The 17,323-nt window shown below is 57.3% G+C and overlaps 1 protein-coding gene across 9 annotated transcripts in view; it reads right to left on the bottom strand.

Annotated features, from left to right (window-relative positions):
- Positions 1 to 111: 111 nt before the first annotated feature.
- The window catches only part of SEC16A (SEC16 homolog A, endoplasmic reticulum export factor), a 33,452-nt gene continuing 16,240 nt past the window's right edge, over positions 112 to 17,323 (bottom strand). For 5 of the 9 annotated variants that reach the window (XM_027615834.2, XM_027615833.2, XM_027615840.2 and 2 more), the window contains 24 exons: positions 16,860 to 17,002; positions 16,263 to 16,324; positions 16,017 to 16,155; positions 15,399 to 15,644; positions 14,232 to 14,329; positions 13,731 to 13,812; positions 13,400 to 13,517; positions 13,096 to 13,207; positions 12,808 to 12,913; positions 12,079 to 12,219; positions 10,950 to 11,063; positions 10,518 to 10,710; positions 9,695 to 9,940; positions 9,151 to 9,233; positions 8,118 to 8,261; positions 5,994 to 6,074; positions 5,765 to 5,821; positions 5,552 to 5,663; positions 5,048 to 5,185; positions 4,734 to 4,828; positions 4,086 to 4,160; positions 3,553 to 3,612; positions 2,613 to 2,690; positions 112 to 1,756 (listed from right to left, as the gene is read on the bottom strand). In XM_027615834.2, coding sequence (XP_027471635.2) covers positions 1,688 to 1,756; positions 2,613 to 2,690; positions 3,553 to 3,612; positions 4,086 to 4,160; positions 4,734 to 4,828; positions 5,048 to 5,185; positions 5,552 to 5,663; positions 5,765 to 5,821; positions 5,994 to 6,074; positions 8,118 to 8,261; positions 9,151 to 9,233; positions 9,695 to 9,940; positions 10,518 to 10,710; positions 10,950 to 11,063; positions 12,079 to 12,219; positions 12,808 to 12,913; positions 13,096 to 13,207; positions 13,400 to 13,517; positions 13,731 to 13,812; positions 14,232 to 14,329; positions 15,399 to 15,644; positions 16,017 to 16,155; positions 16,263 to 16,324; positions 16,860 to 17,002 — 2,792 coding nt within the window. In that variant the 3' untranslated portion in view covers positions 112 to 1,687. The remainder of the gene's footprint in view (positions 1,757 to 2,612; positions 2,691 to 3,552; positions 3,613 to 4,085; positions 4,161 to 4,733; positions 4,829 to 5,047; positions 5,186 to 5,551; positions 5,664 to 5,764; positions 5,822 to 5,993; positions 6,075 to 8,117; positions 8,262 to 9,150; positions 9,234 to 9,694; positions 9,941 to 10,517; positions 10,711 to 10,949; positions 11,064 to 12,078; positions 12,220 to 12,807; positions 12,914 to 13,095; positions 13,208 to 13,399; positions 13,518 to 13,730; positions 13,813 to 14,231; positions 14,330 to 15,398; positions 15,645 to 16,016; positions 16,156 to 16,262; positions 16,325 to 16,859; positions 17,003 to 17,323) is intronic. The other 4 variants (XM_027615837.2, XM_027615841.2, XM_027615838.2 and 1 more) reach the window with 3 other exon arrangements.

The raw sequence follows: 17,323 nt of genomic DNA, 5'->3' as shown, positions 1-17,323 counted from the left end.
TGGGTTCCCCAGCAGACCCCCCTCCTGCCCGCACCCGCAGGCAGGGGCCTTGTCCCATCCCCCCACACCACCCCTGGTGACCCACAGACAAAAGGAAACAGATGAGGGCGCTTGCGAGCGCAAAATACTTTATTTACCAATTTGCAGTGTAACAATTTGCATCTAGGAAAAATAGCAGCTCCCGCCTGGCCTGGGAGGGAGCTTCTTGAATCAAAAGTCGCTGGCAGTCGGCGCAGGCAACGGTGGGCAGGCCAGGTGGAGGAAGCTGGGGGGTGCCCGGAGGGTCTGGGGTCCCAGGACCCCACTGAGTTTGGACCAAGGGACACAGAGGCTGCTGCCCGGTCAACCGCCCCGGCCCCTCTCAAAGTGACAGGAGTAATGTACCCAGACGTGCACGTGGGTGACCCTTCCTAGATGACCCAGGGCCCCAGGGAAACGGGAGGCCTGCGCGGATTCCACAGTTATACCATTTCTGCACTTAGATTTAAAATACCAAACTACGTTCCCCAGCAGAACCTACAGAAATTATTTTCTAATGATTCTTAGAAATATTTAAATCTTTTCTGCAGTTTCTTCAGAGCTAACAAGAATGTGAGTAATTTTCAGAACAGTCGATGGAGCCGTAAAGCTTGGAGTCCGGGGGGAGGGCTCTCCCTTTGTGGTTTCAGGTGGCTGGTGGTCGGCACACGACCTGCGGAAGATCTGGTGTGGGAAAACGGAGGCGGGGCCTCAGACTCGGAGCACGTGTCAACAAAGTCGTCTCCGCCCTCTCTTCAAGATGTCAGCGACCCGAGAGGACGTCAGGCGAGAGAAAGCAAGGCAAGTGGATGGCGCCGTGAAGACCAGTCACGACCGAGCACAGGGTCGATGATCACACAAAGGTCGTGGCAGCCCCTCACGGTTCTCTGACGAGGAGTCTGATCAGGCTATTCACAGCCTGGAAAAACCCAAATCCAATCTGTTACAGTGACAGTTTTAGTACTGGTGGATCCATGGGGACCAGTCCCGTATGGGACGCAGCTGTCAGAGGCAGGACCGCCTCTCGTGGACAGGCAAAGCCAGGCCCCTGGGTCGCATGGGACACAAAGAAGCAGCTGGAGATGTCTCTGCTACCGGACAGAGATGCACTTCAGTGACTCAGGCCTCTCTCAAAAGCTAACCGAATTCTTGCTAAACCGAGTCCACAGTTCCTTGAGGACTCTGACGCAGAAAGGACCTCCCAGGGCCGCCAGGCAGGCAGTGGGGCCTCTCTTGGCCCCAAGGCTCGCTCTTCGCTCAGCGTTTTAAAGAACCCTTGGTGGGGGGGGGGGGGCACGCATAAGGAACGGTTAGGTTTGCAGAGACACCTGGGTTCCTCAAGAGCAAAGTCTTTCCTGCAGCCAAGATGCCTCCAGCCTCGCGCAGCACAACGCTCTTCCACAACTGAGACTGTTTTACCCTTAAATCACTGTTGGGTGAACGAAGGAGCAGAGAGCTCCCCGTCTGGGGCAGCCTCGTACAGGAGCTGTGCACCTGGCCCTGGCCGCCCTTCACAGACGGGGGGGGGGGGGGGGGGGAGAACAGGTGGGGGTCACTCCTGTGCCCACTCGGGAACACGGGGATGTTGCAGGTGACCCGTCGGAGCTCTTGGGGGAGCATAATAATGATTTCAGGGTTCCAGATGCTGCACTCCGGGACGCGGACCCTTCTAGCTCAACGCCGGGTATTTTCTCTGCCCAATCCTCCCCATCCTTGCGCCTCCCGAGGGGGCCGAGACCTGGAAAGACAAGGAAGAGCGCTGACTTCCACGCGCCCAGCCTCCGAGGCCGGCAGCATCCCGGGAACACCTGCGAGGCTCGGGTGTGCGGGACCGTCTACACCGACCCACGGGCAGCCGCCGGTAACCGACCAGGTGGGGACCAAATCGGGCGGTCTCTTTAAAGGTGTCTGCGGTTTTGTCGGGTGGTGGGAGGGGAGGCCGATGCCGGCAGCCGCCCCAGGAGAACCCGTGGGCAGCACATGGGCGTTTACCTCTGCCCCCTTGCAAATCCTAGTGGGAACGAACATCAAAGAATGCGTGTACAGCACAGGCTACAAGATGGAGGTAACAGGACAAGAAAAAAAAAATCTTGGAGCAGAAAAGCAGATGCGCGGCGGCCAGGTTGTAACTCGAGTGGGACGTGGTCGCCCTGAGGTCGGGGTGGCGAGGTGCCGAGGGAGCAGGTCTGGCGACCCCAGGCAGTGAGGGCAGGGGCCGCACCAGGACACCTGGGCTCAGGTGAGAGTTTCTATCCTGAATGCCAGGACGACCCCTCCCCACTCCTCGGCTCCCCCCAAACTGGCAGCCAGTCTGTACACTACAGGCAAGAACTGGGAATGGAAGAGGGAGAAGGCAGAGCGAGAGAACCACAAGGGAACATTCAAGAACATTCCCCAACTGCAGGACATGGGCTGGCAGGTGAAGGGCGGCCAAGGCCAGCACGTGGGAGTCAGACCCAGACCCACGGCGCAGTGTGTCAGCAGGAAAGTGCAGGAGCCCCCGCTCGGCCAGGAGCAGGGGAGGGGCAGACCAGGGAGAAGGGGCACGGGCGCGGTGGGTCGCAGCACGGGCTGGGGGACAGGAGAGCACTGACCTGTGCAAACTGAGCAGGGCTGCAGAAGGGCACGGCTGCCCCGGGAGCGGGCCCTGCAGGGGGGTGGTCACTGGAAGCCTGAGAACCACAGAGAGCCCGTGTCAACACAGTGCCGTGACAGCAGTTTACTCCCTTCGTGAACACAGACACTACTCCTGGGGGACCGTTTACAGTGCTCTAAGTAAGCCACCGAAGCAGGTCGAAGACACTTCTCGCAACACTGGATTTAATTACGTCAGGTTCACGGGAAAATGGTTAAGACATAAAGCAGCATGCAGAGAGAAATGCCTTAAAACCAGAACATGCGGGAACGAGGAGTGCACGGCACCAAGACGTCCCATTAGCGTCGACTTTAAGCAGTTAGTAAACATTTTTGATTACTTCAGACCTCCGGTATCCAGCTATCAAATCCAGTGTTTTAGTATGCAAATAAAAAGGTCACACGAAGCCTTCTATTGAGCCAGTGGAAATGCGTTGTTCCACGATACACAGAAAAGATGAGGCATTCCTTTATCTCCCGCCCAGACTGGCCAAAGGACAGCTTCCCGCCGCCCTCGGCCTGGCCCACGAGACGCTGTCTCGCGCTCAAAGTCCCTCCTGCCCCCGGCGGGCTTCTGAGACCCACTCACACACGGCGAGCCTACGCCAGAGGCCGGCCATGTGGAAAAACCAATCCAGAAAGAACACAATTACAAGACTGCAATCATTCACTAGGACCATTTTGGGGTCCAAATGCTTGTCAGTGCCTCTGGACGGCTCCCGACTCCCCGAGGGCCCTGGGAGAAAGGAACACTGCATCGTCTGACGTGCAGCGGACGGGGAGGCAGTGGGGCGCGTTAGCGACAAGGGCACGGCGGCCAGCCAGCACAGCGCTCTCAGAGGGAACACAAAGGCGACCCAGTTCAACTCGTGTTCAGTGAGAACCGCCAGCCACAGGTACCTGATAAAAATGCTGGCTTACTTCACGTGATAATGAACTCATTGAACTACAGCGTGAAAGCTACAAAACAGCAAGAACACACACAAAACACAGACAAATAAAAAATCAACATGCATGTTGCTGCTCCAAGCAGTCAGTTTAACCCCAGAGAGCTTCATGACGCCGTTAGAATCAGTACAGTCCAAATGGGAGAAAAGCCAGGGTTAGCTTAAAACGCCTACTTTCGTGGACAGTTTTTATGGAGAACACGCCCCTAGCTGGGGGCCTTCGGCAGCCCTGCTGTGTGAGCGGAGCCTGGGGCGAGTGTGCTCCAGCTCTGCTCGACGTGGGGCTCCCGGGCAACTCTGCACAGACAACTGGGACCGTCTGTTGTGCGAGAACACGACACCTTGCAGGTTCTAAAAAGCTGCTAAACCGCCTTTTCCGACTCGTCAACACTCGCTTTTAAAAGAAGAAGCCACTTGGACAATACACACGAGTGAAGTGCCGGGTCTGGCTTCGGGGAAGGTCCTCTCCTACGGGGAGCGCCTTACCTCTCCTCCCTGGGAGCTGTCCTCACGGGTGGGTGGGAGCTCAGGGCCGGGGAGCGACGCCGAGGAGCCGAACGCCTATCAGAGGAAGAAGACATGCAGTCCTCCTCACTGGGCGGAACGGCACGGCCCCCCTCTGGCCCTGGCGCCGAGGCGCTCCGCTCGGTGTAAAGCATCCCTCTGAACAGCTGCAGGGCCCACGGGCTCCACTGCGGACGGACGGCCCAACTCTAGGGAACGCGGACCCTGGGCCCTGCGATGGCATTATCACCCCATCTTCGAGCAGGAAACAGGCTTTGAGGAGTTACGTAACCCCTCACGTGTTAAGCAGCTCATTAAATTAAATGGGGAACCAGGCTTGCAAAATCCACTGTGTCCACCTCAGACACCAGACTCTGAATGATCCTATTTCACGTGCAAGTTCCCAAAATTAAAAAACATCTCTATGACACGGATTCCAGTAACCACGTGCACATGGTTATACTCTGCTTCTCTCGAGGACCTCTGTTCAAGGGAGAGAGACTTCCGACAGACCCAGACTCGGCCCCTGGGTGCACGGCGGGCCTGATGCAAAGGTCGGGGCCACCTTTCCTGGGCAGGGTGCGGGGCAAACCCTCACCGACCTCCTGCCTGTCCTGTGTCCCCGCTCACCTGGGGCTCCGAGGCCGGCTCTAGGTTGGCTGGACCCCCTGCAGGCGCCTGCCCTTCCCTGCTGGCCCCCTCTGCAGGTGGGGCTTCCTCTGCGTCTGTGAAGGGCACAGTGCGGGAAGCTGTCATTCCATCTAAAACACTGCTGGCCCTACACTTCCCACAGCCCCACTCGTGGGGGACAGGGGAAGCAGCCTGTGAACGAGCAGATGAACCCAGGCTCCCCGCACATCGGCCGGGTCACTCTTCCTATGGGAGATGAAAGCCGGAGGCTCTCAGAAAAGGGGTCAGAGGTCAGAAGGTCCCGTAGTGCCTACCTGGGTTTGGTCCGAACAAGTGAGCAGGAATCGGGAGTGGGGCAAGAGGAGCAAAAAACTCAGCAGGAGCAAGAGCTGGTTCACTCCGCTGGGGCCCCCCCGGGTTTAAAACATCCACGTAGCGTGCTCTGGCTCCAGCTGGGCCGGGAGAAGCGGCAGATTCAGGTCAGTGCACCACATGACCCCGCTCCCCGGGGCCCCCCCTTCCCCGAGCGGGAAGAGCATGCGGGGACGCGACTTTCCACACAGCACAGCCCGGCTGCCACCCGGGGGAGGTGCCCGCCCAGCACTTCGAAGCTACCAGCTCGGGGGCTGCTGAGCAGGGCTCTCACGCTCTAGGGAAGGGGAGCTCTCCCTGCGGACTCGCCCACAGAGAACCAGGATGCCCTCTGCAGACAGACGGACCGCCATCTGACCCATATACTTACGGTCCCTAAGCTCTGGTATCTCTGGAGAACAAGCAAGTTCTCACACCAACTCTGATCTCCGGCTTGACTTTGTTACCTGCTTTCCTAGAAAACATGTTCACAGCGGCCCTCGGGGGCCCTCCAGGACCGGGGGGTGCAGCGAGCGGAGCCTTGGGGAGCGAGGTTGGTGGTGGGGGTGGAGCCTTCTTCTGCGGAGGGAAAGCGGCTCAGAGACCCTCCTGCGGACCCGAAGCCGCCGAGACGGCATGGGGAGCCAGGGCCCAGGGAAGCGCGAGGAATTCTGACTTACCTCCTCCTCTGGCTCATTTACATCCACCCATCGGTTCTTCTTTTCATCCCAGACGATCTGCCACGATTGTGAAAAGTAACGGAAGACGTCAGGAGGCAGAGCTGAGCAGAAGCAGCACCTGCTTCCTCCCGACACGGCAGCCTCCGGGAGACGAGACCCTGGCCCGCTCGGCGACCACCGTGCACAGGAGCCGGCACGCCCCTCAGGGCCCGCCCTCCATGACACTCACCGATTTGTTCTTGTCGTCTGGCAAGTAAGCTTCGGTCCTTTTTTTCCCAGGAAGCCAACGAGAGAACCAGGATTCACTACTCTAAATGTAAAAACCAGCAGAGCCACCTTGAGGACACGGTGCTGGGTGAGGTGAGCCCGGCACAGAAAGACAGACCCTGAGGATCCACTCCCGGAGGACCCAGAGGAGTCAGGCCCACAGAAGCGGGAGCGGGAAGGGATGGTGTTCAATGGGGACTGAGGGCCAGTCTGAGAAGACAGGTCCCGGAGGAGGGCGGAGAGGGCGGCTACAGAGCAGCGTGCGTCGAACGCCACAAAACCGTGCCCTTAAAAATGGCTAAAATGGTAAGTTTTATGGTATGTGTATTTTACAATTAAAACATCTGAACAGTGTGCCTTTTGGAGCTTTTCCCGTCTAAATGGCAACGAATGGAAGCCTCTGGCGTTCTCCGGGACTGAGCAGTGGCCAACAGACTCGGAATGTCCTCATGGGCCCCCCTCAAACACAGCCCCCCGCCCCGTGTCCTCTACTGGGAGCAGTTAGGTGTCAGGGACGTTCACTTCAATCCCAGAAGGCCATACTTCAACTAAAACACAGACCAACGAGGAAGCAGCAGGTGCGTGTGCTCTCAAACCCGCCACCCTGAGTTCCCCAGCGGAGGGTGACACAGGTCTGCACGCTCACGGCCGGTCAGCGTGTCCTATTCCGGCTCAGGCTCACACACACTCTGAATTAAATTTGTGTCTCCTTACGATGTTCATCATTAAGGGGCGCCTGGGTGTCTCAGTCGCTTAAGCGAATCTTGGTTTCGGCTCAGGTTGTGATCTCGGGGTCATGGGATCGAGCCCCACGTCGGGCTCTGTGGGGAATCTGCTTGGGTGCCCCTTTCCCTCTGCGCTCCTCCCCCACCCCATGCTTGCTCACTCTCTCTCTAAAATGAATGGATAAGTCTTTAAAAAAGAAAAGACGCAGGGCGCCTGGGTGGCTCAGTCGTTAAGCGTCTGCCTTCAGCTCCGGTCCATGATCCCAGGGTTCTCGGAGGGAGCCTGGTGTGGGGCTCTCTGCTCGTTGGGGAGCCTGCATCTCCCTCTCCTGCTCCCCCTGCTTGTGCTCTCTCTCTCACACTCTCTCCCTCTCTCTGTCAAATAAATAAATAAAATCTTAAAAAAAAGACACTAACGGTTAAATAAAATTTGATACACCAAACTGTATGAAAATTAAGAACACGTCCTACATAAACTAACATTAAGAGAGCAAAAAGGCAGTCCGCAGACTGGGGGAAGAAGACACTGGGGAAGCACACATTTCACAGAGGACGTGTGGCACAACATTCAAGTGGGAGAAGACGCAAGCCAGCACCACACAGGAAGACACACAGGTGGTAACGGGTACACGAGAAAGGTGCTTGGCGCACTAGCTTGTGAAGCAAAGCGACACCAGGAAGGGCCACGAACCCCCGCCGAGAGGCTGCCGTGGAGAGGCCCGACCCTGTGTGTGCGGGGACAGGGACCTCCAGGCCAGTGACGAGGAATGACTGGGCCTCTCTGGCTCTGCTGGAGGAGGTCACCTGGCACAACCACCCAGGAAAACTGGTGGCACCTTCGCACACCGGACGCACAGCTGTCCTGGGCCCTAGGCACGTCCCATGAGAAACAAGTGCCTTCACCAACAAAAGACAGAGAAGAACACACATATGGCTTTTACAGAACAACCCCAAACTGAAAAAAAGGCCAATATCCGCTACTGAGAAAAAAAGGATAAATAAAATTGTAGCATCTGCATACAACAGATGCTATGACACAATGGTTTTTAAAGATTTACCCCCTTTGTAAGAAGTTCTGGGACAGGTCCCAAAGTCAGAAGAGGCCACCCTCTAGGGATGGGTTCTGACAGGCCATGGACACACGCGGCCTCCTGGTCCCGCTCCAACTATGCTCTGGCTGGTGGTTATATGGGGACACGGACACCTGAACGCTCATGAAGCTCTGCACGCTCCACTGGATGCTTAGGACACTCGGAATGCCTTTGCCCCGCCGCCGGTGTAGGAGGAAAGCTGTCTGTGGGAGCTGCACCCCCTCCACGGGCCCTGGGCCCCCACCCTGCTGGAGCTGGGCCGTGCATCACCTTCTTGGGCTCCTTGGCCTCTCTCCTGGCAGCTGGCGCAGGTCTCTTCACTTCAGGAGCGGCTGTTGGCGGCTGCATGGAACTGGAGCTGGCATGCTCCCAACCCGGGGGGCCCTCAGAGCCCTGCGACATCCTGGAGGAGCCCTGTCCCAAGGCAACATGGGGGCAGGCTCGCCACGGCACCTCCCCAGGAGCCTTCAAGACATTGGTGAGTGACGCGAGCAGAGCGAAGCGGGCTGGGGGACAGCTGCCCCTGCTTCCGGCCTGCTCTCACAAGCAACCGAATCAGGGCGCACGGCAGGACTCCACACGGGGGGGTGGGGTCCACTGGGCACCACGGGGCTAGAAGAAGGGGTGTACATGAGTGCACCAAGGTGACGCTGGGCACAGAAGGGGAGGGGGCGTTTTAAAACACAGACTTGTTTTTTTTCCAAAATACTTATCGCTGAGCGTAAACCCTGTTTTCCATAAACTCTCATTTTACATGAGAATAAAGTATCGTCGTGGGAGAACGCCTAACGGAGTCTAAGGTACAGCAAGGGCCTATGATGGCGTGCCCACGAAGGCCCAGTTTGTCAAGAAGGCTTCGGGACGCCCTGCACAGAAAAGCACATGTCCCTCCCCGGGACAGCAACAGAGGGAGGTGCTCTTTCTAGCAGACACCTGTGCGAATGGCAATGAGGACTTCAAGAGGAGCAGTGAAGTTTCAGGGGTCCTGCTGCAGAGAGACGGCTGCAGGACTGGGGAAGCCTCTCTGTGCCGGACAAGTCGCCATCAGCAACACGGCCTCCCAGGAGGGGACTGTCTGCACCTCGAAGCGCTCTTCCCCCCCCATCAGTGCTTTGCACCGACCCCTCTCGCTGCCAGGTCTGCACTACACCTCACGCGTGCTCTCCTGCTGAAGAGCAGCTTAAAAGACAATTTCGTGGTTTTCACTGTTCTCCTCTTACTACAACTGGAGAACGACAAGTTCGGGCTAATTAACGCAACTTATGGAAAACAAAGAGCTTGGGGGGAAAAAGTGGGAGAGTACCAGATGAGCAAAATTTCCACCAAAACCCTCTTCTCTCAGCTCCAGAAGCGAGTTTCTCCCAAGCGCCTCCGGTGCCATCGCCCCTGTCAACAGAAGAGAGGCCACTGCGGTCTCCGTGTCGCCAACACACGACAGGAACTGGCATGACGCGCTCGCGACACAGTGCAGCTTCTCACAGGGCCACCGCGGTGCTCAGAGTCCGGCTGGGTGTACGTCTGGCTTTGTTCAAGGGCACAGAGCCGGACCGGCACACAACAGGCATGAGAAGCCCCACGAGGGACTGCGGACGGGCACACCTCACGGCCAGCCCGCCACACCCGGACACCCACTCGCGCTCCACATGCCGACACGCAGCTGAGTCCCGGAAGAAAGCAGCAGTGATATCAACGAGCCCTCCAGCCTACGGCTTCCAGAACGCTTTGTATACACCGACGAACAGAACCCGTCTCAAGTTCAAATGACTGAAGGCTCTTCCACCAATCGCCTCCTTCAACACGAAACCCAACAGAGCTCTGCTCTCAGAACGGCACTGCAGCAGGCCTACCTGGGTCCTGGCTCCTGGCCTCCTGGGGCGTGTGCTCACTTTCCTGTAGAGATGGTGCACCAGGTGGCAGGGCAGGCCCCGCGTACGGAGCTGCAGGGTCAGGCCCAGAGGGCTCTGGAAAGCCAAGGGCAGCCCCTGGGGATCCACAGCCAGGCCCCAGCTCAACAGGGCCTGGGGGTGGGGGCACCGGGAACAATGGCACCCTGGCGGGGAGGGCCGGCTGGCTGTCGGGGCGGGCCGGCGGAGCTGCACCAAGAGAGCGAAGAACAGAAGCCTGAGGTACTGGCGCTAACTCCGGGCACGTGAAGAAGCTAAGTGGCGGTCCCTCAACAGTTTATCACGTGTCCCTTCGTGTGGCCACGTTTCTTTCGTTACGGGATAAGAGAACCAATCATCAAAGCAGAGAGTGCTGACGATGCCAGGGCATTGATAGTTTGGGGAAAAGCAGAACATGCACTTTTTAGGGACAAGGGGAGGACATCATTAAATGTCATGTGTGGCCTGGACCCTGACCCCCAGCGAGACCCCAACACAGCCTGGGGAGCAGCGGCCTGAGAGTTCGGTGTTCGCTGCACCCTCCCCGCCCCCCTCCTCCCCCTCCAGGGCTCAGCAGGCCACCCACCCACTCAGACGAACGGTTAAGGCCGTGAGACCCGACAGGCTCACCGAGGGAGCAAGCATGGGGAGAGGGAAGGCTGAGTGCTGGGAGGACCCGTCCCCTCCGCTCTCCCGCAGGCAGAACGGCGATGTCCCACGTTCGGAAGCAGTGGCTGCGAGGGGAAGGTGGGGAGGCCTGCTGCTTCTCCAGCTGCACGGGGCTCACCTGAAGGCAGCAGCCGCACCCCCTGGCCCAAGTGCTCAGCACTGGGCCCAGGCGGTGCCAGCAGCGGATTGCCGGTGCCCGGGCCCCCGGGCTGGGTGGGCGCTGGCCCGTCGCACTGCCCCGCCTCCGAGCTCGGGGTGCTGGGACAGCGCTGGGGGAAGGTCCCGTCCCGACTCCATGCCGTGGCGCCCTCCTGACGGAGAGAAATAGCAGGCATTTCTAAGAGCCCGACATGGCGCCGCCTGGCCCCGCCGACCCGCTCACTGTGTCCGGGCTTCAGGAGGAGCGTGAGTGCTCTGACCAGCGTGCACACCCCTAAAATCGTACCGTTCACACCGAACATGCTCGGTGTGAAAACGACGGGGGCGTGAACCACACCTGTCAGCATGTCTCTGACATGCTGTCCCCTGAGACTGAGGGCACACTTCACACCTTGACCTGCTTGTCCACACACTGCAGCTGGACCAACCAGGCGGGCTCAACAAAGGCCTCCTCCTCCGGCTTCTCTCTCAGCTGCGGGTCGAAGAGCCGCAGCTGGGACGCGATCTGGACACACACAGGGAGGAAAGGGCCCTGTTACTACCTGGCATGACAAGGAAGACCGTGTTTTTGAAACCTACCGTCATCTGGAACAAAAAGCATCTTCAGGGCCCAGTGAGATAGTTCCCATCACATAGGGTTTCTGAAGCGTGTGGTGACCTGCCCTGAAACCTCGCACGTACTGCCGAGTCATTGGAAAGGGTGCGTGGGACCTAGAATTCGCTCTAGCGAGCCCAGCAGCCCGTGTGCACAGAGGCCGCCAGCACCTGGGCCCCCCGGAGCCGACTTTGCTGCCCCCGTCATCGACTACACAGACTTGGCTTTACTGATCAAAATGCTGAATGGACCCAGAACCACACACACTCTGATGGGCGGTGGGGGGGTGTGGGGACAGTGCAGGATGGCGGTACGATGAAACCAGGTGGCCTTAGCTCAACAGCTCCTGAAGCTGCGGGAAGGAGGACTTGCTAATTATTTTATTTCCTTAGACGTCTGAAACTTCCCACAGTAACGCTTTCTCAGGTTATCATGCGAGCGCGTTTCCTAGAATGAAGCCCCTCGGGGGAGGGGAAGAGCGGCACCCTCGCACCCTGGGCGCCGGCCGGCCCTGTCTTGTTTGCGCCTCACTCACTCCTGCAGGCTGCTCGCGCGGTGTCTGTTTTACAGAGCAAGAAACTGAGGCTGGCACTGGAACAGCACGGACCCCAACCCAGGCTGCTGGACTCCGGAAGCTCATGCTGTTAACCGCTAGATTCAACCGCTCCACAGTGAGTTTCCTGGAGATGGGGTCCTTCTTCCTTCAAAGCTTATGGCCCAGCTTCCGTAGTGGGGTAAGGTCTCTGAAAACTTCCTAAGCTAACACGCAAAACACCCAATACCTGCCCAAGAACACCTGAATTTCTAAGCTGTTGAAGAAGGAAGCCCCGAGTGTCTACACGGTCACAGGTCAGTCCCCAAGTCCAGTGATACTGACTCGCCCACGGGGTAAATGCTGCTGGAAGCACATTCAAGCCGACGTTACCTGAACCAGCTGGCTGATGAGCACGGGTGAGTGCTTGTGCGGCTGCAGCAGGATGCTCTTGGCAATCACCTCGCAGTAGTGGAAGGCCTGTGTGGCCAGCCCCATTTCAGCCAGGCGGCAGGAGTAGATAAACTTGAACACCTGGGACAAGGGAGCACAGCACAGTCGTCCCAGCACGCCTCCAGAGCCCCCGCGTCACCCGACAGCCCCCCAAGCTGGAGCTCCTCCGACACCTTGTGTGCCTCACGTGTGCCCCCAGCCCCCCCCACAGCACTGAGCTCCGACCCCAGAGGGCTTTTAGATGAAAGTTGGAACCAAGCTTCTTAGAAACTCACTTTTCCTGTTCAACACACTTACTAGGCTGGTCACGAGGGGCTTGTCACCACGAGTGCCCGGGCCAGCCAGCATGGCAGGACAGCTGTCCCCACTAACACTGCGCTACACAATGTTTACACCACACGCCCCCAGACCAGGTAACACTCTGCCTGAGACACTAAAAACCGTGGACAGAAACTACTGGAAACCATACGCTCAAGAAACATTTTAAATGCAAATGAAATCCTCAATTCAATAGAGCTTCCTTCTCAAGCATTACAGATGTCTCCCTAAGATTTCCAAAAAACACTATCACTTTTTGTGTAAGAGCTCAAAAGCCCTCAACAACCAAAGACTTGCTAGCACTGACCACCCCACTCGTAAAAACCACGGACCAGCGTGGCTCCAGCTTACCTGGAAATTGGGGAAGGAGCAGGTCTGTGCCCCAAGAGACTGGGCATATTCATAGGCTTCTGTCCTCTGAATAGCTTCATTGGTCGCAAACTTTGAAAACGGCAAACTGTTGAGGAAAGAATTTTAATCCTTGAGCAAGGCACCCAGAAGCACATCACGCCATGTGATCAACACCTCGCGATCGAGATGGGAGGCTGTTGCCGCCGGGTGCACACGCGCCATTTCTGGGTTAACTGATGGAGAGATCCTTCCTTTCTAAAGAAAAACAAATACCCTGACGTTCCTCACCTGTGGTTCGATCCAATTAAGACGAGTTTTGTGGTTTTCTTTGTGTAAACCCCCAACCCGACCTGGGCCATGAGGTAGCAAAAGTGTGCGGCATCTAAGAGACCTTTTGAAGCTGAGGAGACATAAAGCAGACCAAGACTCAGTGACTGCAAGTTCTACCAGAAATCTTAACACGTGGACAGCAAACACCAGAGAGGCCATACAAATGGAGAAGCCCCGTGGCCCTCCACACCCTGACAGCGGCTCTCATGCCCAGGTGTGCTGGGTGCCCCCACCTCCATGCCCGCACCTGCACCCGGCCTACCCAGAGTGTCACCCATGGTGGCCATCGCCCTGGACTCCACATCCACGTTGCTGCTCAGGTTGGACAAAACCATAGCAAGATGTGGCCTCCAGTCTCCCCACTTCTCATCTCCGCAACACTGGGGTCAGAAAAAAGCAAAACAAAATAAACCCTTATGCTTGGAAGAGAGCATCACTTTCATCTCGTCACAGGTGAGTTCGCAGAGCACAACGCAGAAGCTGGAACGAGAGAAAGTGCAGACCTTGCGGCCCAGGAGGCCATCTGTCACAGGATCAAGCCCGGACAGGGAGCGGGACCACGGGGACCCTGGGGAGAGCCCCTGCACACTGACCGTGGACGCAGCAGGCATCCGCCCCGACATCAGCTGGTACACTGTCTGCAAAGGGTCGTTGATTGGAAGACTGTTGGCGAACCTAGGCAGATACGAAGAGAGAAAGAGCTAAGTCAGCCCTATTTAAAAGACAAGCAGAAACAAGCCCGGTCTCATCTTGGCCCTTTGATGACCGTCAGGTGCCTGACCCAGGCAAAGTGCACAAAGCCCAGTATTTGAACAAAAGAATAAAGGAAATAAAGACTAAGGAATTCGTGATGGTTTCACAGAGCATAGAAAACTCTGCAGTTAAAAAAATGTTTACAAAGCCCTCAGCAGTCCAACCACAGGGAAGAGGGCCCAGCAAGCCCATGCCGGTGTGACAGCAGCATGGTGCAGAGAACACGCCCCAGCTTTCTGTGACAAGGGCTGCAGGTCACTGTGCTTCCAAGAGCTGCCCAGGCAGCGCAACTGGGCCAGCAGGACGTGCCCAGAAACAGTCTACACAGTAAGATTCTCTACCTGGTCATGACGCGGGCGTGTGTCCGGCTGTCCATCTTACTTGCAAGTAACAGAGCGTGACCCCACAAGGCATTTTTCATGGCAGACTCTAAAGCATCCTGCAAAGCATTTTAGTGGTTACCTGAGTTATCAGAACAACTTCAGTGACATACGTGAGCAGAAGCAACGGCCCGTGTGTCGTTACACGGGGGTGGGGGCGGGGGCGGGGGAGAGGGGCCAGAGTGCACATGAAGGAAGGTATGAGTCACAGACCTGCCAACACACGCGCCCGGTTCAGACAAGAAGGAGAAGCCCGCTTCTCCCAATCTGCCCTAGTTGCAAAGTCCCTGTGGCAGTGGGTCTGCGAAGGCTTTGTTGCTTTGTTCTCTGCTAGCAAGCAGCCAGCACAGGGAAGGAGCACACAGATGAGGAACGAGGACGAGCGAGCAGCAGTCCTGCCACCTCGGACTGTCCCTTCCACTATGAGCAACGCTACTGGCAAGCATCCCCAGTTCCAGAACGACACACAAGGCCTCCATGAACACCATCTCAACACAGACAGAGCCTTTACTAATGCGGCCTCCCCTGCGTCCAGAATCATCTGGGGTAGCAGTCAAGACGACAGCCTCTTCAAGGAGATGGATGTGTCACGGTAGAGGAAACGATAACCAAACCTGACAGATTCTACAGTTCCGATCCGTCCTACGACGTCCACACGAGGATTGTTTATTTACCAAATACGAGCTTTCCGAACACATCACGACATCAAAGTACTAAGAACTCTGGGCCCGTGAGAGCCCAGCCGCCAGAGCGCAGGCATGGCCATCCCTGGGTCTGCACAGTCCCGGGGAGCTTCCCCAGCACACGTGCGCTCTGTGGCCTGCAGGGCTTGGCACCCACCCAGCGCACACCCCGCTGAAGAGACAGTGAACGCACGCCTAACTGCGTGAGGACAGCTGGCTTTCTGTCCCGCGCACGGGTCTGTCCCTGAGAAGTATACGCAGCAGGGGTGCGGCCAAGCACAGGCAAGTCTCCGACGCTGGCGACCCCTGGAAGAGGGCTCTGCTACCGGGAGCAGACACTCCGGACACCAGATGTTCTTCACCGAACGAGCCCGTGGTGCCGGGCTAAGGTGCCACCGCGCCTAAGAGCAGGACCGTGCACGCCAGGGCCCGCCCGGGGCCTCACCTTCTTGCGGCCGTATAGCAACAGCTCCCGGAACCTCTCGGTCTCCCTTTCAAGGGCACTGCTGCCGGCTGCCTGGCTGTCAGTGAGAAATGAGAGCTGGGCCTCCCCGGACTCCTCTTCCTCCACTTGCTCCACGGCCTCGTTAGTGAAATCAATCAGGTTGGCCTCGTTGGGTGACTTCCCAGGAAGCCACGCGGTTTTGTGGTCTCGTAACAAAAGCTCCGCGAGGTCTGTTCCCACCACGGTCTGCAGGGGCCGCGGGGGCAGGAAGGAGAAGAAAGCGCGTCACTACACACGGAACTTACCGCAGGCGTCCCGGCATGGGTGAGGCCCCCAACAGGATTCCTCAAATGAGCACGTTAAGATCCCATGGGCACAAGCCACTGCTCACGACCTGGCCAGGAGCAGGACGGACAGACCACAGATGACCTGACAGGCTGACAGAGGCAGACCCAACCACACGCCCTTGAATTCCACTCCCTGAAATCACCGCTAAGACACTTGCTGAGCGAGCCCCTGGATGGGGACGCTGCTCGCCGCCCACAGCTTGGCACAGAAATCCCGCCCAAGTCCGCCGGGGGGGGGGGGGGGCGAGACGGAGGCCAACAAGAAACCTACCCCATTCTGTCTGCACAAGAGAACAATGAAACTCCAAAGGAGACTTGCAGACTCTTTGTCAATTAAATTTTCGTTCTGCAAACATTTTGTAGCTTTGTTCTGTGCAAAATTAATAACATCCACTTTATGGGTGTCATCTCTGAAAAAAGAACACACACTCAATGGACAGCAGCAACTGCATCTGCGAAGCTGGGCACAGTGGCCGCCTCCGCACGGCCGTCGTGGGCTGCTGGACAGGGCACGTACTTGCCGAGTGGTCCTGGGAACGAGCGCAGCTCCTTCTGCTCCGGCATGTGCTGCAGCAAGGTCTGAGGCACAATGGGGGGGGGGGGGGGGCAGAGAGAGAGCAGCTCACGGGGAGCAGGTGCACATCCACGCCGGCCCGCGTCTGCCGGCTCCACTGGACCCCCACGCCCTCACTGAGTGCCGGCCTGCCTGCTTTACCACCGTGATTTTCAAACTCTACGTCTCCCCTCCAACTGAGGCAGGGCCCTAATACATGCACAGAAGAGGCCTGCCAAGCCCGCAGAACAGGGCCCCCCACCCCACCTGCCACCAGATCACGAAGCTCCTCTACCCGTGACCAAAAGCCATGAGATGAACACGAGCAGGGTCCTCCCTGCTAAACCAGAAACGCGAATAAAGACAAAATGAATATGCAAATGAAACGAAGTCTAATGTAACACCCGACGCAGGTACTCAAAGTCCTGACCTCTGAGGGGAGAAACAACCGAGCACGATAAAAAAACCTATGACCTAAAGATTCATGGGAAAAAAACATCTTCCAAGGTCACTTATTCAGAGGGCTGTCCTGCGATGCAGAATTTCTACTCACGCAATTACCTCCATGCTGTGAATTTCAACCAATGCAGGCTGTCCTTCCGAAGGCAGATTTGGAATCACTTTAATGAGCTGACCCCCAGGACCGAACCTGGCACAGACATGAGGCACTGAGAACTTCTCAGGAGAAGTTGGTCTTGATGGAGCTACATTTAAATAAAGTGAGAAAGAAACAACCAGCTTGTCATTTTTTAATGCTTCTGGACCAGGGGCGCCTGGGTGGCTCAGATGGTTGGGCGTCTGCCTTCGGCTCAGGTCACGGTCCCAGGGTCCTGGGATCGAGCCCCACATCGGGCTCCCGGCTCAGCGAGGAGCCTGCTTCTCCCTCTCCCTCTGCTTATGCTGTGTGTGTGTGTGTCTCTCTCTCAAAATAAATAAATAAAAATCATAAAAAAAAAAATGCTTCTGGACCAGATCAACAGTACAGATTTTCAAGGTACCCATATGGCTGGAATCCTAGGTTAGAC

This window comes from Zalophus californianus, chromosome 13 (genome assembly GCF_009762305.2).
Source record: "Zalophus californianus isolate mZalCal1 chromosome 13, mZalCal1.pri.v2, whole genome shotgun sequence".
In the NCBI taxonomy this organism is placed as follows: Eukaryota; Metazoa; Chordata; class Mammalia; order Carnivora; family Otariidae; genus Zalophus; species Zalophus californianus.
This window is presented reverse-complemented; position numbering and strand designations above follow the sequence as displayed.